This window comes from Leptonychotes weddellii, chromosome 4 (assembly GCF_054177405.1).
Source record: "Leptonychotes weddellii isolate Sample4059 chromosome 4, ASM5417740v2, whole genome shotgun sequence".
NCBI classification, from domain to species: Eukaryota; Metazoa; Chordata; class Mammalia; order Carnivora; family Phocidae; genus Leptonychotes; species Leptonychotes weddellii.
The window spans coordinates 16,916,283-16,940,911 of NC_138372.1; the positions used below are offsets into that span (position 1 = coordinate 16,916,283).

The 24,629-nt window shown below is 41.6% G+C and overlaps 1 protein-coding gene across 2 annotated transcripts in view; it reads left to right on the top strand.

The window, feature by feature from the left end:
• RCAN3 (RCAN family member 3) overlaps nt 1-24,623 on the top strand; it is a 31,095-nt gene extending 6,472 nt beyond the window's left edge. For both annotated transcript variants that reach the window (XM_081817757.1, XM_006744713.3), the window contains 4 exons: nt 1,538-1,789; nt 21,829-22,002; nt 23,084-23,255; nt 24,320-24,623. In XM_081817757.1, the coding sequence (XP_081673883.1) occupies nt 1,595-1,789; nt 21,829-22,002; nt 23,084-23,255; nt 24,320-24,504 (726 nt within the window). In that variant the 5' untranslated portion in view covers nt 1,538-1,594 and the 3' untranslated portion in view covers nt 24,505-24,623. The remainder of the gene's footprint in view (nt 1-1,537; nt 1,790-21,828; nt 22,003-23,083; nt 23,256-24,319) is intronic.
• Nucleotides 24,624-24,629: the final 6 nt, after the last annotated feature.

A 24,629-nucleotide genomic window follows, 5' to 3' on the forward strand; every position in this document is an offset into this window, starting at 1 on the left:
GAGAGGTAGATGGAGGGGAAGGTAGAATCCACAAGGAAAGGTGTTCTTTTTTTTTTCAAGATTGAGTGGGTGGGGGTGGGAATCTTGAAGAGGTGTGGTTACCGAGGAAAAGGAACAGAAGGAGAAGGAGAAATTGAAAGTATAGGAGCTAGTTCATGGAATGAGATCCTTTAGGAGTGGTTAGCATTGTGGAGGAGAAGAAATTCTGCTTTGGTGGTAGCTCCTTGAGGTTAAGAACTATTTCTTACTCGTCTAATATCCCTAATAATACCTGGCATGCAGTGGGCATTCAGAAAACGTTTATTAAAATGAGTAAGGATTTTACTTTTGGGGATTAGTCTTTCCTGATGGGTGTAGTTGAATAATGAAAAGGAAAAAAAAAACAACTCTGCTCTTTTTAGCCTGTCATTAACATCTGTTATGTACACTGTATGAGCCATATATTTACAGCATTGTGTTCTTTGAAATAACATGGAAAATCACAAATGAAGTAGTATAGCTAGTAATAATCACGATCACTTGATTTTTCTGTGCCTGATTCGTATTTCTTAAATTCCATTTCAGCATCTTGAAAGGTGTTATGCTCAAGGCACTGTGCTTAGAGTTCATTAGAGGAGACAGACATGCACATAAAGTCCATATAAGACAGACTGTGTTCCTTTATTTAACAGAGGGACACTATCGGCTCCATGCCTTGATTAATTTTTAAACGCTCAGAAAAAGAACATCTCTTTGATTGTTGTCTGTGTCAGATTTTGACTTTAAAAAAATCTTTTTTGTTTAATTTATTTATTCGGGGTGGAGGGAGGGGAGAGGAAGAGAGAGAATCTTAAGCAGGCTCCACACCCAGCACAGAGCCTGACACGGGGTTCGATCTCACCACCCTGAGATCCTGACCTGAGCTGACACCAAGAGTCAGACCCTTAACCGACTGAACCACCCAGGTGCCCTAAATATTTCTAATATTAACAAAGACCCACTTTATATACAACTCCTGGTTCTGTGGAACTTAATTCTTTGGGAGTATATTCAAAAAGAACAGATTGGTTAAGAAAGGTGAAGCCGTGTCATTGCAGACAGATTTCACGGTGCAGATGGTGCATGGATTGTGTGGGTTTTAAAACGCTGCCAGTTTCCGTGTTGTAGACCGAAAACTGAAAACAAATATGTGAAGGCAGTTCTGGTTCACATTTGCTTTCCTACTGCTTGTAAACTAGCGTACAGATTCATGCTAGCTCATTTTGTATTGCCCCCCTTTTTTTTCTCAATTTCCCTAGAAAACTTTTTGCCTTTTTTTGTCATACATCATTGCCAGTGAAATATATTACATAAAATATGCTAAGCAAATCAAATTAGAATATATAGATGTTATTTATGAGGACTGTAATGAATTGATTTAAACTCTGGTTAATCTTTCCTGAATAAAATTGCTTCCGTTGATGAACTGCTGTCTTGAGAATTGACTGAAACAGTATTTGGCCTTCAAAGTCTTATCTTTATGCTGTTTTCTTTCTTTCTTTCTTTTTTTTAACACCAGATGCCTGGTAGACACCTTAGGACTTTAAAAACAGAAAAGACCTGCTTCTAGGGGACAATGCTGAGGGACACTATGAAATCTTGGAACGATAGCCAGTCAGATCTCTGTAGCAGTGACCAAGAAGAGGAAGAAGAGATGGTTTTTGGTGAAAATGAAGATGATTTGGAAGAGATGATGGATTTCAGCGATCTGCCTACCTCACTTTTTGCTTGCAGTGTCCATGAAGCTGTGTTCGAGGTGCAAGAGCAGAAGGTAGGCTCATATCCTGCCTTCCCCTGCATTTGGTATTGGGTTCAATGTTTGTGGCTACGGGGAAACAGTGGATTGCTGCTGCCCGTTTGCAGAGTTCGTTCCTGGCCCATGACAAGTACAAAAAGCGCGCATCAAGCTTTAAACATTGCTGCAGCATTTTAATTGTATTTTATGAGAGTACTGGTCTGCAACACATAGGAAGTATTTCAAAACCAGTCCTTTCCCACAAATATTTTGAGAAGCACCAGTTTATAGTGAATTCTGGACCGGGTCTTGTGAAGTCCTGATTCATTCATTCATTCAGGTCTTATTAAGTCCTGATTTATTTGATCATTCATTCATTCATTCATTTTTGGAGCCTGTGATTAAGGAAAAGCTAGTGATTTTTATCCTGGCTTCCTATTACTTGGAAGTAAATTCACGCAAGCCAGAAGTATTTTAAGCTTTTTTCTGAGTCTAATGACATAATTAGGACTATTTATCAATTCACTGTAACAGAATTGTTAACATTTCTTGTATTACTTTCTACAGTTTGGGGGAAAATGATTGAGTTTATTTTTAAAGTCTGCTCTCCTTTAGTTCATTCATTATTTACCTGGAAAGAGAGGTTTTGTGTGTGGCTTTTTTTTTTTTCCCCCCATCATGACCTCACAAAAGCCTATAGGTCTTAATCGTACCAAAGTAAAATATTCTTGTCATTGGTAGAAATTTTGCATGTGCAGAGACTTTTTCTCAACATACCAAACCTAATTTTCTGTCTGTGCACCCAAAGTGTTTTCCTTCCAGTGGCTTTCTCGGGGAAAACTTGATGTGGTTTGACTCACTACATACTGAGTGCCTCGAGTGTGTAAGGCACTGTGTCACTTGCTTTCAGGGATAGAGTAGGAATGAAACAGCTTCTGCCTCAGGCCATTTACAGTCCTGCCGTGGAGATGATAAGTAATTCGGAATAAGATGGAATACTAGGGCCTTTAGCGGCACTTGAAAGTACACTGAGGTATCCGAGGACAGGAGTACAGCCAGCTGGAGTGAAAGATCTTATGGGGAGACGGCATTGGAGAAGAACGGTGAGCCAGGTAGGAGGTTAGCAGGGAATGGAAGGGGACTTCTGGCCAGAGGGAACAGAACGAGCCAACGAGCTGCCTCCCGAGAGTGTGGTCACTTCAGGGAGGAGCTCTTGTGGCTGGTGCACAGGTGAGGCGGAGCCAAAGTGAAGTTAAATCCAGCTGGAAAGGTGAGCGTGGGGCATCCTGCGAAGCTTAAGGAGCTGCCCTTCTTCGGGAAATAGTCTTCTGAGCAAAGGGGTGCCGATCAGAAGTACATATTAGGAAGGTCCGCGGACAACATGTGAAGAGCAGAGCGAGGGGGAGAGATGACCGCCGCCAGTTCTGTACCTTTCAGGTTTGTTTTCATTGGCAAGTGTTGTTTTCTTTCTCGAGGTCAGCCATGATGCCGACCTTTTGAAATCGTCCTTCCTAGTTTTCTCAAAATTTTTAAGAGCTCTACATTTTCGTATAATAATTACATTAACCTTGCTGTTTATTTGTGATCCATGAAAAACCACACGTACTACTAATTTATCTTAAAATTTTATTCCTAAGGATTCTTTCTCAAAAAACCTCAATGGTATCTGTTCCAACTTCTTTTTTCTTTTTTTTTTTAAGTGTAGCCTAGGAAGTTTTCTTTAACTTGCCAAAGTGGTGCGTTCTCGGTTTTCATTTTAAAAACCATTTGGGATTATATCTAACCTAAATTAAATTGGAAATCATATCAGCAGAAATTCCACTGGCAGTTCAGTCAGTGGACTTCATGTTATACATAGTTCTTAGTCGTGGTAAATTTTACATAAAAGCCTTAATGGTAATATCTGAAACTGCAGAATATTTATTTTATAACTGGAAGTTTGTACCTTTTGGCCACCTTCACGCATTTTGCCACCCCATTCCCCCTGCCTCTGGCAACCACCAATCTGTTCTCTGTATCTATGAGTTCATTTTGTTTGTTTTGTTTTTTAAATCCCCCATCGAAAGGAGATCATATGGTAATTGCCTTTTTCTGTCCGACTTATTTCACTTAACATAATGCCCTCAAGGTCTATCCATGTTGTCCTAAATGGCAAGATTTGATTTTTTTTAGACGGCGGAATAACATTTCATTGTGTGTGCATGTTGTGTACATATGTATGTATATACATGCACACATGCAACACACACTACATTTTCTTTATCCGCTCATCCATTGATGGACACTTAGGCTGTTTCCCTGTCTTTGCTATTGTAAGTAATGCTGCAGTAAACATGGGGGTGCAGGTATTTTTTCAAGTCAGTGTTTTTGTTTTCTTGGGATAAATACCCGGAAGTGGAATTGCTGGATCATATGGTAGTTCTGTTTTTAATTTTTTGAGGAGCCTTCATACCACTTTGCACTGTGACTACACCAATTTACATTCCCACCAGTAGTGCACAAGGGTTCCCTTTTCTCTACATCCTCGCCTACGCTTATCCCCTCTCTTTTCGACAGTAGCCCCTCTAATAGGTGTGAGGGTGATACCTTATTGTGGTTTTATCTGCATTTCCCTGATGATTAATGATGTTGAGCATCTTTTGGTCTGCCTGTTGGCCACTTGTATGTCTTCTTTGGAAAAATGTCTATTCAGGGGGTGCCTGGGTGGCTTAGCCGGTTAAGCATCTGCCTTCGGCTCAGGTCATGATCCCAGGGTCCTGGGATCCAGTCCGGTGTCAGGCTCCCTGCTCCATGGAGACCCTGCTTCTCCCTTTCCCTCCGCCTGCCGCTCTGCCTATCTGTACTCTCTCTCTGTGTCAAATAAATAAAATCTTAAAAAAAAAAAAAAAAAAGTCTATTCAGATCTCCTGCCCATTTTTCTTTTTTTTTTTTTTAAAGATTTTATTTATTTATTTGAGAGAGAGAATGAGATAGAGAGCATGAGAGGGGAGAGGGTCAGAGGGAGAAGCAGACCCCCCGCTGAGCAGGGAGCCCGACGTGGGACTCGATCCCGGGACTCCAGGATCATGACCCGAGCCGAAGGCAGTCGCTTAACCAACTGAGCCACCCAGGCGCCCTTCTGCCCATTTTTCAAATCAGATTGTGTGGGTTTTTTTCTATTTCGTTTATGAGTTCTTTATATATTTTGGATATTAGCTCCTTACCAGAAGTATGACTTGCAACTACTTTCTCCTATTCAGTAGGTTGCCTTTTTGTTTTGTTGGTTTCCTCTGCTGTGCAGAAGTGTTTTAGTTTGATGTAGTCACGCTTATTTTTGCTTTTGTTCTTTTTGGTTTTGGTGTCAGATTAAAAAAAATCATTGCCAAGACCTGTGACAAAGAGCTTATCACGTATTTTTTCTTCTAGGATTTTTTATAGTTTCAGGTCTTACATCAAGTCTTTAATCCATTTTGAGTGAGTTTTTGTGTATGGTGTAAGATAATGGCTGAGTTTCATTCTTTGTGTGTAGCTGTCCAGTTTTCCCAGCACCATTTATTGAAGAGACTGTCCTTTTCCCATTGTATACTCTTGGCTCCTTTGTTGGAAATTAATTGACCATGTATGTGTGGGTTTAATCCACGCTCTCTATTCTGTCTCATTGATCTGTGTGTCTGATTTTATGCCAGTACCATAGTGTTTTAATTATTGTAGCTTTGTAATATGGTTTAAAATCAGGGAGTGTGATCCTCCAGATTTGTTCTTTCTCAAGATGGCTCTGGCCATTCAGGGATTTTTGTAGTTTTGTACCAGTTTTAGGATTCTTTGTTCTATTTCTTTGAAAAATGCCATTGGAATTTTAATAGCAATTACATTGAATTTATAGATTGCTTTGGGTAGTATGGACATTTTAACAATAATGATTCTTCCAGTCCATGAGCATGAATATCTTTGCATTTATTTATAAATTCTTCAATTTCTTTCATTTGTGTCTTGTAGTTTTCAGTATACAAATCTTTTACCTGTTTGGTTACATTTATTCCTACATATTTTATGCTTTTTGATGCAAATGTAAATGGGATTGTTTTCTTAATTTCCATTTCTGGCAGTTTGTTATAAATATAAGAAATACAACAGGTTTTTGTGTATTGATTTTGTATCCTGCAACTTTACTGAATTTATTAGTTGTTCTCTTTTTTTTTTTTTAATTAGTTTTAGCAGGATTTTTTGGAAGTCTTTAGGGTTTTCTATGACATGTATATCATGTCATCTGCAAATAGTGACAGTTTTACTTCTTTTCCAGTTTGGATGTCTTTTATTTCTTTTTCTAGGCTAATTGCTCTGGCTAGGACTTCCAATACTATGTTGAATAAAAGTAGTGAGTGTGGTCATTTTTGTCTTGTTCCTGATCTTAGAGGAAAGGCTTTCACCTTTTCATCATTGAGTATGATGTTAGCTGTGGGCTTGTGGTATATCCTTTATTATGTTAAGATACATTCCCTTAATACAGAGCTACAGTAACCAAAACATTGTGGTACTTATATGTCAATTATATTTCAATATAAATTTTTAAAAACCATGTGGTTCTTGGGGCGCCTGGGTGGCTCAGTCGTTAAGCGTCTGCCTTCGGCTCAGGTCATAATCCCAGGGTCCTGGGATCAAGCCCCGCATCGGGCTCCCTGCTCCACGGGAAGCCTGCTTCTCTCTCTCCCACTCCCCCTGCTTGTGTTCCTTCTCTCGCTGTGTCTCTCTCTGTCAAATAAATAAATAAAATCTTTAAAAACAAACAAACAAACAAAACCATGTGGTTCTGGCATAAAGACAAATATATTGACCAGTGCGATAGAATATAGAGCCCAGGATGAACCCCGGCCCATATGGTCAAATGATTTTCAACAAGGGTGCCAAAACAATTCAGTGCGGAAAGGACAGTCTTTTCAACAAAAGGTGCTGGTAAAACTTGATATCCAGAAGCAAAAGAGTGAAGTTGGACCCTTATCTTACACCTTATAAGAAAACAGAGGGAAAGCTTCTTGACATTGGATTTGGCAGTGAGTTCTTGGATGTGACACCCAAAGCACAGGCAACAATAGAAAAAATAAGCTGGATTTTATCAGAATTTAAAATGTATACATCAGAGGACACCATCAATGAAAGGGCAACCTACAGAACGGCAGGAAATATTTTCAAGTCATATTATCTGGTAAAGGATTAATATCCAAAATCTATAAAGAAATCCTAAAACTCCACAACAAAAACCAAACAACGCAGTTGAAAAATGGGCGAAAGACTTGAATAGGCATTTCCCCAAAGATATACAAATAGCCAGTAAGCACATGAAAAGATGTTCACCATCACTAATTATTAGGGCAATTCAAATCATAATCACAATGAGATGCCACCTCACACCCATTAGGATGGCTACTATCATAAAAACAGAGAGTGTTGACAAGGATGTGGAGAAATTGAAAACCTTTGTGCATTGTTGGTGAGAATGTTAAATGGTACAGCTGCTGTGGAAAACAGTGTAGCAGTTCCTCAAAAAATTAAGCATGGAATTAGCATACGATCCAGCAATCTGCTTTTGGAGATAAACACAAAGAACTGAAAGCAGGGACTCGAGCAGGTATTTGTGCACCAGTGTTCACAGCGGCATCCTTCACGACAGCCAAAAGGCAGAAATAACCCAAAGGTCCATCGATGCATAAATGAATAAATAAAATGTGGTATATACATACAATGGAATATTATACACCCTTAAAAGTGAATGAAATTCTGATACATGCTGTAATATGCATGACCCTTGAAAGACATACTAAGTGAAACAAGAGACACAAGAGGACAAATATTGTATGATTCCACTTGTATGAGATAGGGCAGTCTGGCTCGTAGAGACAGAAAGTAGAATGGTGGTTGCCAGGACCAGAGGGAATGGGGGATGGGGAGTTATAGTTTAGTGGGTCCATAGGTTCACTTTGGGATGATGACAAAGTTCTGAAGATGGATAGTGGTGTTTCACAACAGTGTGAATATACTTAACGCCACTGAATTGTACACTTAAAAACGGTTAAAATGGCAAATTCTGTGTTTTGTATATTTTACCGTAATAAAAATATGTAAAAAGAAAAGTAAAAAAAATTTTTTCTTGAGTTTAACATTCTTTTAATACGCTTTTACATATACATATGTATATTATGTGCATATACACACACACGTGTGTGTGATCTGTATGTATCGGACACCTCTCTTGCCCCACTTCATATCCTCTTGGCCCACCTTTTCACTCCAGCTGTTGCTAGAGCAGCCCCCTGTGCGCAGGTGGAACCTCGCAACCTCTGCCACACCATGGATAGCATTTCATCCCAGCGTTTCTCTGCTGCTTGCGTGAAGTGCCTCAGCCATCCCAGTGCCTGTGCAGAAAGGGAAATGGGAGGGAGTTCGCATCCCACAGGGCAACCCTTGGCCAGTGGGGGACTAAAGCCCGTGAATGAACCCCCCTTCTTCTGCCACGGAAGCCAGCTCTGAGGGTCTTCTCACCGCCTTCTCGGGGCTCCCGGCCAGATCACACCCTGGCTGGCCACCAAGGTGACCGGCTCGATAACAGAACCTGGACAGGAGGAGGACTGGCTTTCCGTCCTTTCCTGTTTCACGGTTTCCACTCTGTCCCATGCAGTCACTTCCCCAAACAAGCTCCCTGTGTGCGACCTTGCCTTGGCGTCCGCTCACCCAAGGCATCCAGGTGAGACACAGGTGAATGACTTCCAAGTTTGGTTATTTCTCTTGTGTGAAGGCACCATCCCAAAGCTCTTAAACAAAGGGCAATTTTTAGGTCACTTGAAAGGGATAAAGACTAACATGAAGAAAACCCATGTACCCATCCAATTTAGCTAATAAAATTGTACTAATATAATTGAACCCCTTGTGTCTCCTCCCACAGATAACCATTATCCTGAACTCAGTGCTTATGATTTCCCATGCAATTTCAACTTTTTTATTAAGTCTACCCATATGAAATTGCTGTATTTATAGGTCAGATGGTCAAATATTGGTATTTCTTCTGGTTCAACTTAACTGTGTATGTATATATATATATACTGTGGCTGACCCTTGAACAATGCTGGGGTTAAGAGCACTGACCGTCCATGGAGTTGAAAACTTTGGATTCCCCCCAAATTTAATGACCAATAGCCTGCTGTTGACCAGAAGCCTTCTCAATAACATAAATAGTCGTTATTTATACTTTTTATACTATTTATACTCTGTATGTTATATGTATTATATACTGTATTCTTACAATAAAGTAAGCTAGAAAAAATGTTATTAAAATCACAAGAAAGATAAAATACATGTACAGGACTATACTGCATAAAAAAAATCCACATATAAGTGGACCCACACTTCAAACCCATGTTCAAGGGTCAGCTGTATTTTTAAAATCTTCTATTTGCAATTGATATGATTGTCCATTTGGAAAGGAATTGACATAGAAACTGTCAGAACTAATAACTGAGTTCAGAAAGATTGTAGGATATGGGGTCAATATACAAAATCAACTGTACTGTCTATATGCTAGCAGTAAACATCTGGAAACTGAAATTTAAAAAACATTACCATTTATAGCAGCACCATGAAATATTGAAGTATAAATCTAAGAAAATATGTGCAGGATCTGTATGCTAAAAACTCTAAAACTCTAGTGAAATACGTCATTTTACATTATTTTAAATTTTATATAAATGGCATATAGTATGAATTCTTTTTTTCCCCTCAACATTTTATCTGTAAGGTTAATCCATGTTGAAATACGTATTGTTTCGCTTGCTGTCTAATGTCCCATTCTATAAATTCACCCCTTCTTATGGGGGTAATTTGTTTACCCCTTCTTATGTTGGACATTTAGGTTATTTTTGATAGGTTGCTGTTGCAACAGTGATGTTAAATGTTCTGTATATGTCCTATATATGTGGGGGTGCAAGGGGGTTCCTCAGGGTATATAACTAGGACTGATATTGCTGGCTCGTAAGGTTGCATTTCTTCAATCCTAGCAAATACTGTCAAATGGTCTCTAAAGTTGCTGCACCTGTTTGCATTCCTGCCAGCCATGCAAGACTTCCTTTTGCAGCACAGCATCACTGATACATTCTTTTTTTTTTTTTTTTTCGGTAAGTCAAAGGCACACTTTTTTTTTATTATGTTAATCACCATACATTACATCATTAGTTTCTATTTTCAGAATTTAAGATTTTTGCCAGTCTGGTCATTCACATTTCTACTACTTTTTAGTGAATTTCTGGATAAACTATAAACAGATGCTTCTCAAACTCACTGCTTAGTGGAGGACCAGGTTTTTCCTTCAAACTATCACAGACCGATTAATGTCACAGCAATGTAAACTTGCCAAAATGTTTCTAGACACTTCTTCTCAACTTCTCTAGTGAGCCTTATCGTGGACTGGTAGCAAAGTTCATGGACTCGCGCTGGGTCCTCAGACCACACACGACAGTATATTATAACACTTAGGGATTTTCAAATATCTCAGGAGCTTTTGAAATGTTGCTATCTCCACTTAGCTTCAGTTATATTTCTGGTTTCCATTGTGAATACATTATCTCAAAACCTAGAGTTAAAAAGGACTTTGAATCATTTCATTAGGTAATCTAGGCATCCTGATTATCGGCAATATTCAGATATCATCGAATTACAAGGAGCTTCGCTGTCATGGTCTTAGACATCATGGGTTTACAGATGCCACATTCTGGCTTGGTGCACAGACGCAGTGTCTGTTGAGCGCTGTACCAGCCACGGTTATTACAGGTCCTCGGGAGACCACGGTGAACAAGGTGCCAGCCCTTATGGAGCATAGGGAGAGGAAAATTAACACGCAACCGAGTAAGCCATTCCGAAAGAATATGTACTGTTTAGAAAATAAAACAGTAGAGGGATAGGGAGTGACTTGATGGGTGGTCATTTTTAACGAGAGTGGTCAGGGCAGACCTGTCTGAAGAAGTGGCATTTGAGCTGAGACCTGAGAAACCTGAATGATGAGAAAGAACCAGTATAATACTGAGTCATCCTTGGCTTCCTATAATTTAATTGAAATTTATCCTACCATCATTCAAATAACTTTAATGTGTACATAGAGTCAAAATGCCTTCTAGTTTATCAACATATAAAGGCACCTATCCTGCATCAAAGATTTTTTTTTTCCCCCAATAATCTCATTTCAGTTGGGAAAGATCTGCCATTCCCCAAATCAAGGCAGGACTCAAGGCTCTTAGATTCTGAGAAACAGCTGGATTACCCATGTGTGGATATTCCTCATCTGTCCAGAGCAGGGCTCCCGTGGGTGCAGAGAACTCAGGAGTGAGGCAGCTCGGGAATGGGCACGTGTGTCACCACCACACTGCCTGGCCCAGAGCCCAGCTTTTGAGCTGGCTGCTCATTAAGTGTGTGCTGAATAAGACTGGGCGCATCATCTACGGGGTCGGGATACCAGTACTCCCTAACATTTATGTTGAAGCTTCATAAACTAACTTCGGTAACCGTGTCCTTTCTATTTTCCTAATCTGATTGACATTCCATTTTTACAAGTTTTATAGATGAGATAAGGGCAGCAGAACATGTCTAACGTATGTATGTGTATGTATGTGTGTATATATATAAATAAGTAGATACACAATTAAAATATATTGGGAGTACATACCAAAATATCTTTACTGGTTCGGGAGTACAAAGAACTTTTTTTTCCTGAACCGTTTTGAGGTTAAGTTGCCAACAATGATGGCCATCACCCCAATACTACAATATGTGTTTCCTGCAAACAAGGGCCTTCTCCTAGCAGAAAACACAAAATTCAGTAAATTAACACCGGTATATTACACCCTTCTCATCCTCAGGCCCCCATTCAAGATTTGCCAGTTGTCTCAATAATGTCCTTTATATAAAAAAATCCAGTTCCTTTTGAAGCTTTGCATTTAGAGGTCAGACGCCTTTAGTCTCCTTCAGTCTGGGAGGATTTCTAGTCTCCCCTGGTCTTTCTTGGTATTCACACTCAAAGATTATAGGCGTGTTATTTTATTGCACGTCTCTCCATTTGGGCTTGTGGGATGTTTGCTCGGGATTAGATTCAGGTTGTGCGTCTTTGGCAGGAATATCACAGAAGTGATGCTCTTGTCACTACGTCCCGTCAGGTGGTGACATTTGACCTACTCCCAACAAAATTCACTTGGAGCCCTGACTAAGGTGGTGTCTGCCAGGTGTGGCCACTGTCAAGTTACTCTCTTTCTCCTTGTAATTAATAATTATTTTGTGGGAGGTATTTGTAAATGTCCTATTTCCCCATCAGAGTTTTAACATAATCATTTACTTATACCTGTACAATTCATGATTTCCGATCTTCTTCCTTGGTCATTATTACCTGTTAACTGTCATGACTGTGATTTGTCCCTGGTTCAGCCAGTGGTGGCCCCTTCAAGATGGCCTCTGTGTCTCTTTGACATATGCGCATCATTCTTTGAGTACACCTTAAACTCTCCAACACAACAAGATATTCCAGAATTATCTTGTACCTTGCCTGCCCCAGCCCTAGATCCAGCATTTCTCCAAGGAGCCCTGACTCCTTCCAGTGGAGAACTATTTAGAAACCAGGATATGCGTGCGAGTTAACTATCACTATCCCTGGGCATCTCGGTGGACATAGCCAGGAAATATCTAGATACATGCATATGTGTGTTACCAGTTACACTTCCAGCTCCAGTCTAGCACGGAAGAATTCATTTCTAGTTTTCTCCCGTTCCAAGTTTTTAACTCCTATTTGACAGAAAACTAGCTTCCATTATCTTATTATTTACTTATGCAGTCACTCTCTCTGCATATAACTGCCACCATCCACCGTCTTTCCCATGTGGACGCCCTCCTTACGCTCCCTGTGTTCCAGTGCCCTGCACCCAAACCCCCCACGTGAAAGTCCTCTGCACCCCACCCAGGTTCTGATAGTCCCACAGCGTCATCCTCACCCTGCTTGGGATCCAGTATGCTGTGCTGGGCCACCCTCCTACACAGACACATCCTGACCCCACTGGGGCACCACGACCCTACACTGGATTGCCTCCCTGCGCAGACCTCCCTCCTTACCCTTCTCCCTTCACTTGGGCTTCGACACCCTGTCAGCCTGTCCCTTTGCTGAGATACCTTCCCTCTTCCCCTGCTCTGGCAGTCTTCCCACACAGGCACCCTCCTCAGCTCCCTAAGCTCCCACGCCCTGCGCTGGGCTGCCCCTCATGGGCACACTGTCCTAACCCTGTTGGGTTCTGGCGCCCAACCTGCCTCCCAGATGGCCTGCCTCCCAGATGGCCACCTTCTTCACCCCACTGGGACTCTGACACCCTGCTCAGGCCACTGCAGCTCCCTGCTCCCCATCAGCATGGACGTACCTACTTTACTTGGCTAAAAGCTTCTAGACTAAATGTTCAGCAAGAAGAAGGCTACCTTTTTCTTTTTAAAGAACAAATAACACACCTAAGTTCCTTCCCATGGCTGTTTGCGACATTCTTTCAAGTTTACATTGTCTTTGGAAACATGGGTCTCTAACTTTCAAAATGATCTTCACCCTCTAATGTCCTTGAAGAAAACACCACCAGAAAACAAACTTGTACCCTGGAACAAATCACAGTCAGTATGTGGTCCTTGTTGTAGTCTCAGCACCTAGGGTAGGACCAGCCTTATTGAATGAGTGAGTGTGGATGAACAGCGAGGAAGAGTCTAGATGGAGGTCACATGGGCAAGCATAAGGATGGAACATTCTTGATCTTTGTGCATAACTGACCTCGATTAAAGAGAATCCTGTCTTTCTGCTTCACATTTTCCTTCTGTACTTTAATAACTTCATATCAGCCATTTCCTTTTGTCCTAAATGGCTTTTCATTCCCCTGTGCTAGCTTGGCACCATGAATACATGCATAGCAAAGCATTTTCAAGGCCATCCCCAAACAGTTAATTTTAAGAAATAGCAAACAAAGCAAAAAGATTAAATTAATAAAGATTAAAAGCCAGGGAAATGAAAACTATGTATTTTTTCAATATAGAGAATTCTGCTATAACCACAAAAAAAAAAAAATTTCCTGCCATCCTCGCCCTCAACTCAAGTCCCATGTTCATAGTAGAATAACCCAAGTTCCTCAGGGTCATAACAGAGAAGCAGCGGTCTCTGCTTCGAAGGGTCAGGGGGTCACAGGTCAGGGTCAGGCTCCGAAGATCCCGAGAAGATGGACACTGATGTCATTAATCAGTGGTGCACTGTGTCCCCCCGCACAGCTAGGTCTTCTGGGAGGGCATGTCCCCAGGTGACTGTTCCAGCAGTGTGGGGCATCTGAATCACTAAAGGACTCTCAGGAAGGGCGGATTCCACCCTTCCGGCAGCAGCCTTCACAGTATGGGCCGTCCGGTTCATGCCGTGTCATTGCCGTGCATTCACCTCTTTCTTGGGGAATCCACATCATACAGAAGAGCAGCTATTTTTTGTGACCACGTAATAGCAAGTGGGCTGGTGGCAAAGCCCTGCCCTATTTCCGTCAGCAGCAGTAATAGTACCCACTCTTGTCCTTCTAAGAGCTGTGAGTATTCACTCTGTCCTCCACAATAACCCAGTGAAGTGGGTATTTTTATTGTCCTCAATGAACGGGTAAGGAAACTAGGCACAGCAGACGTAAGCAACCTGCCCAAGGTCACACAGCTACATAACAGAGCCAGGAGTCAAATCCAGGCAGTCTAGCTCTAGAGCTCCCTGTTACTTGAGAAGATAAATGGTTGGTAGAAGCTGTCAGACCTTCTTGAAGTTTTCTGTCCAGGTTGTGGATTCCTCCTGAGGTCTTCCTTTTGTGGTCTCATGTTTGAAGAAGGGAACAGTCTCTATTAACTGGATGAAGAGAGGAATGTTTTACCCATGATAAAAAGCTAATGAGCAGAGAGCTTCTGTTGCTCAGGAATGGATGGTATCTACTTGGGTCCTCCTCTCAGACAGAGGAAGGTTTGGTATGTTCATCAAAGCTAGTGCTCTATCACCAAAGTCACAGGAAAGAGACCACCGTGGTGATGAGCCGTCAGAGCACCCGTAGCCTGGCCCGCGCCGTTCTCCTGACTCCGAGAAGCTTGAGGCTGGATATGAAGTTCAAGCCGAACCTGGGCTTCCCTAATCTTTTCTACTTCATCGATGGGGAGACCAGGAAAGAGGAAGTGAAGATTCAACTGGACATCTTGGAGAGCAGAGTCATGGGTTTCCTTGTGCGTTAATGTATGATCCTGACCTTGACCACTGAAGCCTGGGTACTTTGAAGAGCAGTCTGGATGCCTGACCCCGTTTCCCTTGTGCCTGGGGAAATTCACATGGTTTTCCAGAGAAGAACTCACTTGTGTGATTTTTCTCATCTCTGGTGTCTCGGATCAAAACAATGTTTAAGCTCCAGCACCTGGACGAGCTTACAAACCTGAAATGTTTCATGGGCCATCTTGAGTCTTTGGATTAGGTAATGCCCGGCGGTAACCGGACTGCCTCTGCAAGATGCCCAATAGCACAGTGCTCGGTGGGGCAGGAGAGGACATGCTGAGCAGGACAGAATTGTCTGCTTTTCTCCTTTATCTGCTCGCTCCACAGGTTTGTTCCATCCGCCCTTTCCTCCAGGGGGCCTTGCAGTCTGCTCCTCTTTCTTCTCTGCTCTTTTCAATAAACAGCCAACCTTTAGGCTAAAGAGAAAAGGCCATCACTGCTGCTGGGGGACTGTCAAGATCTGGGATCTCATTAGACATAGGGCCCCTGCCTGCCATCTAACCAACTTCACTGTTAAGGCCACAATTAGGTGTGATAGTGTGGTTGTGGATCTCTTTCCCCTCCTAGGGACAAACTATTTTCTAGGTGTTTGGAAGCTGGTGATTGGCCACCTACCTGCTTGAACATGGCCTCTGCATCGGGCACACATCTTCTGGAAGGGCACAGTCACACACTCGCATCTTTCTCAACTAGCCATGGAAGAAAAAAGAAGTTTCTAGAACCAGGATGACTACTGGTGACTAAGGATGCGCTGTCCCAAGTGAAGATGGAAATAGTAGCCTTGCTGTGCTCCTGGCCAGGTCAGGGGCTGACACTGGTGTGCAACGCTCTGGCCCTCACAGGCTGCACTCAGCAGTGGTGAGGGCTCAGGGGCCACCTCCACAGCTGGTCCACAGCTCACGCCAGTAGCCGCCTCCTCCCGTCCCCCATCTTGTGTTCCCTCTTCTTCTTTTGTTTTTATTTTTTTAACATTTAAAAAAATTTTATTTATTTATTTGACAGAGAGAGACACAGCAAGAGAGGAAACAAGCAGGGGGAGTGGGAGAGGGAGAAGCAGGCCTCCCGTGGAGCAGGGAGCCCGATACGGGGCTCAATCCCAGGACCCTGGGATCATGACCTGAGGCGAAGGCAGATGCTTAATGACTGAGCCACCCAGGTGCCCCTCTTCTTTTGTTTTTAATTTGGTGATACTTGGCCTGCAGTAAAATGTACAGATCTTAACTGTGCAATTTGGTCAGTTTTGACAGTCTCTACCCATGTAGTCGACACTCCCCCATCAAGAATATTTCCATCCCCACCCTAGTACCAGTTTGTAATTTGTTACCATCAAAAATGATTTATCATTGGTTTGACTACTTTTCTTGTACATGGTATAAGATTATCCTAGATTTGGGGGGGAAAATCCTAGCCCTCTAAGAACTTATGTTCCAATAAGACAGAGTATGTATCTGTAAACATATAAACCATTAAAACCTAAAAATCAATACTGAACAGATAGTCTCCCATATTTTCTTGAATTTTAATTCAGTTTCATGCCTCTTTCTGATCTGGAAAGGTACTGAAGGCAACATGAATGCTATGAGCGAACAGTTATAGAAGGTTTTTACATTTTCTGTGTGTTCTGCTCCCCTCTGGCACTTCTGAATGTAGGGCCCAGAACTATTATAAGTACTCAGATGATCAAAGTTTTAAATTCACCATGCCCAGGAGTTTGGGGGCTTTCTTCCTGGTAGTCAGCGGTGATGTTGAGGAGAACCAAAGGCACTTGCCTTTCCCCAGGTGGAAATGGAAGCCTCGTCTCTGACATCTGTGAACCTGCTGGAGAGATGGAATTTTCTATTTCGGATTTACAGACAGAGAATGTGAAAAATCTTTTGCCGTAGGACTCCAAAGATAATTTCACAGCTGAGTGGATTGAAGCATTGCTGCTTCTCAACAGTGAGAGTGTTCTTAACGTGCAGACATGGTGGGTTCTTCAGGCTCTTATGTCCAAGGCAAAGGGGTGCAGCAAAATCATTTTCATAATTTATTCCTCAGTGAAATTGATAAGCCTCGCCTTCGCTACTTTGGGATGGGGGATGGAGGATAGGGCAGTGGTGTTTCCAGAAAGGTCAAGAAATACACACCTAGCTGCTGCCCTCACCTCCCTGAAACCAACCTTCCCATAAGTCCTTTTCTACTCTTCTCCTCATGACTTTAGTCAGCTTGTTACCCAGCTGCAAAGTACTTTTCTGGAATTCCTAAGAAAGCTGTTGGTTACATGTCGTCTTTACATATTTTAGATGCAAAGTATTTGTAGTCCTTTTTACTGCTGACTAATTGCATGTGTGACTTCAGCATACGAAGGCAACTTCTGGTCTATATTTTGTGGAAAACCTCTATAACAGGAAAAGCCTTGGGAATTGATTTTTAGGCACTATTAACTGTCTTATTCCTATAGATGTACTGCCCGAAGGGATACTAAGAGACTGCTAGAAAAAGAGAGTGGTCCATGGGGATTTGGATTTTCTGGGATCTTCCTTTTCTTGTCAGAAGCAAATGTGCAAGCATCACCCTTTAACAGGATGGTGTTCGTTTTAATATCGCTCAAGAATTCAGAAACATATAAAAGTGAATTCTCTATAAAACAATTTTAAGGAGAAAAGTAATAATTTTGTTTCAAATGAATTGTTTCTCGCCAGTTATTTTAAGCGCATGTCGATAGATTATGACCTCTCTGCAGTCGTCGGAACCCTTGTAGTGCTCACGCTGGGTTGTCAGGGGCAGCCTCAGGAATCCACCTCTTGGTACCTGTGGGTTCACAGGAGGGTGGAGCTACCAGCCAAGGGCTCTCACGTTGTTCCTCACAAGGAAACAGTGATCATTTTGCCTCCACGTTAATTCGTATTCTGTACTGCGCCTCGCGGCGAGAAGTCACACATTTCTCAAACTGTGTTATGCTCCATGAAAATGGGAGAGAAAGAGAAGGGTCTAACAAAACTTAGAAGAAGCTTACTGATTGGCTTTTGCATGGCTTCGTTTTTGTATAATTCTGAATCCATTCACAGATATTTGAATTTAGAAGAGAGAGACCCATAGAACCCATGGCTATCACCTGCTTGTTACATTCAGTTACAGTAGATTTCTGGAGTGAGAAAAAAAATGTCTTGAAAGGAAATAGGATGTAATTAGCAAGTAGCTGTTTAATTTGTGAGATAGTGTGTTATTGTAACTACAAAAAATTCATTGTTGTGGGAATTAGGAATAAATACATGGTCCTTTTACCCTCAGCAAGGGAAATTGTTTAACGTACAGATTGACAGAATACAAATATAGGGCGCCTGGGTGGCTCAGTTGGTTAGGCGACTGCCTTCGGCTCAGGTCATGATCCTGGAGTTCCGGGATCGAGTCCCGCATCAGGCTCCCTGCTCGGCAGGGAGTCTGCTTCTCCCTCTCCCACTCCCCGTTTGTGTTCCCTCTCTCGCTGTGTCTTTCTCTGTCAAATAAATAAATAAATAAAAAATCAAAAAAAAAAAAAAAAGAATACAAATATAAACCATGCTTAATTCGGTCTTCCCTACTTTCCATTTCCACTGCCTTCAGTATTGATCAATCCTCCCTTCCTTCCTTCCTTCCTTCCTTCCTAGGCTCCATGCTGGGCCTACTCATGAACACAGGGCTTGAACTCATGACCCTGAGATCATGACCTGAGTGGAGATCAAGAGTCGGATGCTTAGCTGACTGAGCCACCCAGGTGCCACATTTCTTAACTATCTCACGTGGGAATTTTAATACTCACTTAGTATTCAAAATGTGAGCATCCACCAAGAATTAAATGCAATGTAATTTCACAAAATCTCAATTCTAATTTTTTTTAAAAAGTGACAAAGCCAACCATCTTTGAAATGGACGCTGAGGAAACTCTGAAATGTGCCTAGAAGTGTTAGTAATTATTAGTATTTAATATATTTACCTGTGCACATTTATTTTTAAGAACCGATGTGCTAGGTGAAAGTCCTTACTATATCTATAATACGTATTTTTCCATATTACTCTAATATGTAGAGAATATATAATAAATAAAAACAGACTTGATCTTAAAGTTCACCTTCCTTTGAAGCAGCTTGTGATAAGTTGGAAGTCCAGCACTTAGCATAAAGGTCTGACATGCAGTTGGTTGCTTAATATATATTTTTTAAATGAATGAGCAAAAATAATATAATTTTTAAGCAGATGATGTTTTCTGAATTATAAGGGATATTTGAACATTAAAAGAATATATATTTGATCACAAATCATTTTATATTTTGTCAAACTGAGAAGTGTTGCAAAGTGGTAGGAAAATATTCAAAGTGAGAAAAGTTAACAGATTATTTTTACTTCAGTATCAACAAATAGTTGAAGGATCTTCACAGAAACCAAAAACAAAGCTAATTTCCAGGTTCCTTTATTATGTTACTGTTGGCAAGCCGAAGGAGTATTTCTTAAGGTATTGAGAATTTTCTTAGGTCTGTTTTGTTACATTTCATTTATTAAACTTTTGCATAAAAGTGACCAGTAAAGAGAATTTAATGTTGCTATTCTGGTAATTGAAATTAGCTTTTCTCATTATTCTAATTTATTAACAAATGGGAATAGGACCATTTTTTTTTTCTCAGCCTCAAAAAATGACTCCCTCTTTCCTGCTCTATTTTATCCCAAAACATTTAGGATGTATACACACACACACACACACAAGTTTACTTTTTCCCAAACAATGATATTTTTGTGGAATGACATATTCCCAAATGAACCTTGAGAAAAAAGATCTCATTGTTTTGCCTTTGTAAAAGATGGACTGTGGCTGGAGGATATAATGCATCTTTAGAGAAGGTGCTAAATGCACATTAGCATCTTTCATAGAAATTTTATCCAGAGGGGTAAGTAGGAAAAAAAAGAGAAAAATCCGTTGAAAAGAAGGTAAAAAAGGAGAGACTATGAACACAGAAAATCTGAGAAAAGTAGATAAAGCAAGATGGTAGACATCCAAAAATATTAGTAATCACAACAATGGAATAAGTCCTCCAATTAAAAGCCAGTGATGTCAAAAGGGCACATTTATATAAAATGTTCCACTGAAGCTAGATCTCAGGGAACTCTGCCATTCCAGACAGAGCTGGGATATACAATTCTAGAAAATACAATCTAATGGAGAGTGATAGAAAAATGGTAGTGGTTGCTGGTGGGGAGGGGGGCGCCTGATACATAAACATCATTTGTGCTGAGGAAAGACTTAAGTGTGAAAGGTAAAACCATAATACTTTGAGAAAGCAACCCAGGAGAACATCAATATGATCTCAGAGTATAGAAGGATTTCTTAAGACACAGAAAACACAGAAGGAAGAAAGTGATAAATTCAATAATATTCAGATTTAAAATTTCTATTTCTCAAGAAAAAGAAAAAACCCCACAATGAAAAGAGCTGGGAAAAAATATTTAATGGCCATTTAATTGACAAAGAATTAGTATCTCTATGGAACTTACATGACTCAATAAAAAATGACAACCCAGTAGAAAAATGGACAAAAGATACAGGCATATCACATTTAGAGGAGTCCCAGATGGCCAATAAGCATGAAAAGAGGCTTAATCTTGGGACATCTGCGTGGCTCAGTTGGTTAAGCGCCTGCCTTCAGCTCAGGTCATGATCCCAGGGTCCTGGAATCGAGCCCCACATTGGGCTCCCTGCTCAACCTGCTTCTCCCTCTGCCCCTCCCCCTGCTTGTGCTCTCTCTCTCTCTCTCTCTCTCCCTCTCTCTCACTCTCAAATAAATAAAATCTTAAAGAAAAAAAAAAGAGGCTCAACCTCATTATTTAGAGAAACGTGAGTGATAGCCAAACTTCAGAGCCCATTTCATAGTCTCTATCTCCCATTGATAAAAAGTCTGTATCAAGCATTGGCAAAGATAGGAAGCAACTAGAACATGTATCTGCTGGTAGAGAGTAAACTGGTACAAACGCTTTGGGAAACTATTGGTCATTATCTCCTCAAGTTAAAGATGTGCCAACTCTAAGGCCCAGGAATTCCACTTATAGGTATGTCCAGTCAGAGAAACTCATGCATTTGGTTACCAAGAGATGTGCGCAAGAATGTTCATAGCACCACTGTAGTAGAAAATACGAGGCGGTCCAGATTCCAATAGCACTAGATAAATCGCAGTATGGCTGTAGCAGCAGGAAGGAATGACTTACAGCAACAAGGAAGAATCTTAGGAACAAAATGTAAGGAAGAAAGCTTACAAAAAGTTAACAGAAGAATACATGCAATGTGATTAAGCCTTTAGGGATACAAATAAATGTAAAACTCTACAGAAAAGCAGGGGAATAATAAGCACAAAATCCAGAAATGGTTGCTTTGAAGGAAGGTAGAGATGGGATGGGAGAAACAAGTCTGGTACACTGGGGCCTTGAAAATGGTACAGTGTTCTTGTTCTGTGATTGGGCATGTTTGTATCTCTGTTTGTATCCTACATTTATTTCACAATACTTTACATTTATTCATTTTATAATTTGAACCTATACCATGCTTAATAACGTTAATTACTTTTAAAGTAAGTGCAAGTTGCAGAATTTAGCATATGACAATGGTTACCTGTTCTTGTACCACCTGCAAGAAAAGTACTCTTTTTTGGAAAAATGGTAAATCATGAGTTCCATCCCGTTACTTATGTTTAATGATTTAAATTTCCTTTGGCTAAAGGTTTTCTTTCTCCCCCCGCCCCACCCCACCTCCCCTGCCCTGCTGCTCCTCAATTTTTAGGAGAGATTTGAAGCACTTTTCACTGTCTATGACGACCAAGCGACATTTCAGTTGTTTAAAAGCTTTAGAAGAGTCAGAATAAATTTCAGCAAACCCGAAGCAGCAGCAAGAGCACGAATAGAACTCAACGAAACGGACTTCAACGGGAAGAAGCTGAAGCTGTATTTTGCCCAGGTACCTCGTGATGCTGTTCTCTCAACCTCTTTTCCTCCATCCCGAAATACTATCAATCCTCCATTTTCCTGATGAGTATATCAGCAGTCTTTGAAATAAACAATCCTAATCAGGAAGTGATATAAAAATGTTTTTCCTTTATTTTACAGATACATAAATATTAAGGATATTTGCGCCCCCCCCCCACTTTGTTTTACTCATGCTAAACATTAAAGGAATTCATCTTTCTGGCAGCTTTTCTCACCTGGGGTTCCATGAGGGTGAAGTCCTCACACCTTAAGATCAGTGAATTGACTTTCCTCCTGTGCGTCTAGAATCTGGCATTCGGGATGTGACAGCCTTGGGAGAATTGAGAAAATAGATGCTAAAGTCGTTTCTGTGTTCTGGGATTCAGGAGACACCCCACTGAAAATAGCTGCCAGCCTGGGGCTGACCAGGGAGGTGACGCGGCCCTGCAGAGAGGTTGGCCCAGGCTTTGCAATTGCAGAGGAGCCTGTTGGTTACCAAGAATCAGCTATGCTTATTATTCTCATCCTGCCTGGGTAGCACTTGCAAACCAATTTCTCCTCAGAAGAATTGAGGACATAAAGGCATTAGACCTCTACTCATTTATTAAGTGCGCCAACAAAGTGTTTTGGTCTTAGCTTTCAAACTTAAAAAAAGGGGTTTGTTTGTTGCCTCATGCTCCAAATGAAAATGTAAATGAAAGTTGTCAGGATGTTTCTTGGTGGAGCTATGGAGACGTTATAACCTAATCTCTTCTAAAACTGGAATTCAGAAAAAGACATAGATAAGTACAGTCGGAATTCAGGTTTATTACCATTCATTGTTTGTTCGTCTCCTTAGCGGTTCATGTTGTCATTCAGTGGTCATCTATTGGGCACCCGGGGCGCGTGGGCTCTGTGCCATGCACCGTGCGCTTGGCCGTGAACCACACAGACCCAGCTGCTGCCGCTGGGAGTTACAGGCTGCCGAGGAGAAATCTTTCCTTTTCTCCAAAGAGGTATAACGGTTAGCCTCACGATGAAAATGAACAAACAGTCCAGTCACAGGCTGGTTTTGAGCATCTCCTTGCCCGCAGGTACAGATGTCCAGTGAAACCGGGGACAAGTCATATTTACTGCCCCCGCAGCCGGTCAAACAGTTCCTCATCTCCCCTCCCGCCTCGCCGCCTGTGGGGTGGAAGCAGGGGGAAGACGGAATGCCTGTTATAAACTATGACTTACTCTGTGCGGTTTCCAAACTGGGACCAGGTAACAAACTCTTTCCTAATTTTTTTTCCCAAGAAACTTTTGTATTAAAGACCATATTCCACGATCTGCGTTCTAGCCAACCAGTGGCAACATGATCAGAGTGGAGGACAAAGTCACACAAACCTGGGTTCCAACTCTAGTGTTTGCTAACTTTTAAGTCATCTCTACACCCAGTGTGGGGATTGAACCCACAACCCTGAGACCAAGAGTCGCATGCTCCACAGACTGAGCCAGCCAGGTACCCTGCTAACTTTGTGATCTTGAGCAAGTTACTTAGCTTCAGTTTCTGAGCCCATTTTCTCATCTAAAATAGCGATCATAATAGCTACCTTTCAGTGTGGTTAATAAGGATTAAATGATACATACTTGATACTCAATAAACATAACCTCAATTCTAACTCCTGCACATCCTCCTAGTACATAACAGGCCCTCAGTGAATGTTAGTTACCTTCTCCCCCGTCCCATCAAAGTACCAGACAGACTTCTACATTGAATACTTCTTTCAAGGAATTGATGGCAATACTATATTATTCCTTCCAAATTCTTCTCTTACTGTTCATTTCTTTTTTTTCTTCTCTTTGATTTCTTTCATCCCTTTAAAATAATCTAGGAAATCAGTGCCTGGCTGGTTCACACTAGTTGTCCACCTACAGTAATGTTACATCTCTTAGAAAGGGATACAAGAGGCATTTTGAAGGGAGGTGGCTTGGTGGTGTTTTTAGACATTAGAGCAGGGTGCATGTGTGAGGTCCTGTAATAAAGAGGTTGCTGCCTGGAACCTTACAGGTGTCTCCCGAGGGAAAACTGAAACCATTCTGAAGTTAAACAGGTTCACTCATACTGTCCATAGAACAGTCATTAGCATTTCCATTTTAACTCCCGAGACCTCAGTCCTCCCCACCAGCTAATTTCTTCAAAGGGCAAAACTGTGTAAGAACCTTAAAGGCGAAAGCGAGGTAAAGTGCTCTGACATAGGATCTAAAAGCCAATAATTGGCAATTAAAATAAGAGTAGAACAAAGTTTCAAGAGGCAAACTCCTCTTTCTGCTGCTTACCTCCCCAGGAGAGAAATACGAGCTCCATGCTGGAACAGAGTCGACGCCGAGCGTGGTGGTTCATGTCTGCGAAAGTGAAACTGAAGAGGAAGAAGAAACAAAAAACCCCAAACAGAAAATTACCCAGACGAGGCGCCCCGAGCCTCCAGCCGCAGCACTGAGTGAGCCCCAGACCTTCGATGGGGCACTGTGAGGCCTCTGGCTGGTGCCAGGCAGCTGCCCCCTGGGGGCTCCGCACTGGAGGTCCCTGCCCTTCTGGCGCACCGCGGCTCGGCGTGTGGGGGTGAGGCTGGGGGCGTGTGTGTGTGTGGGTGAGGC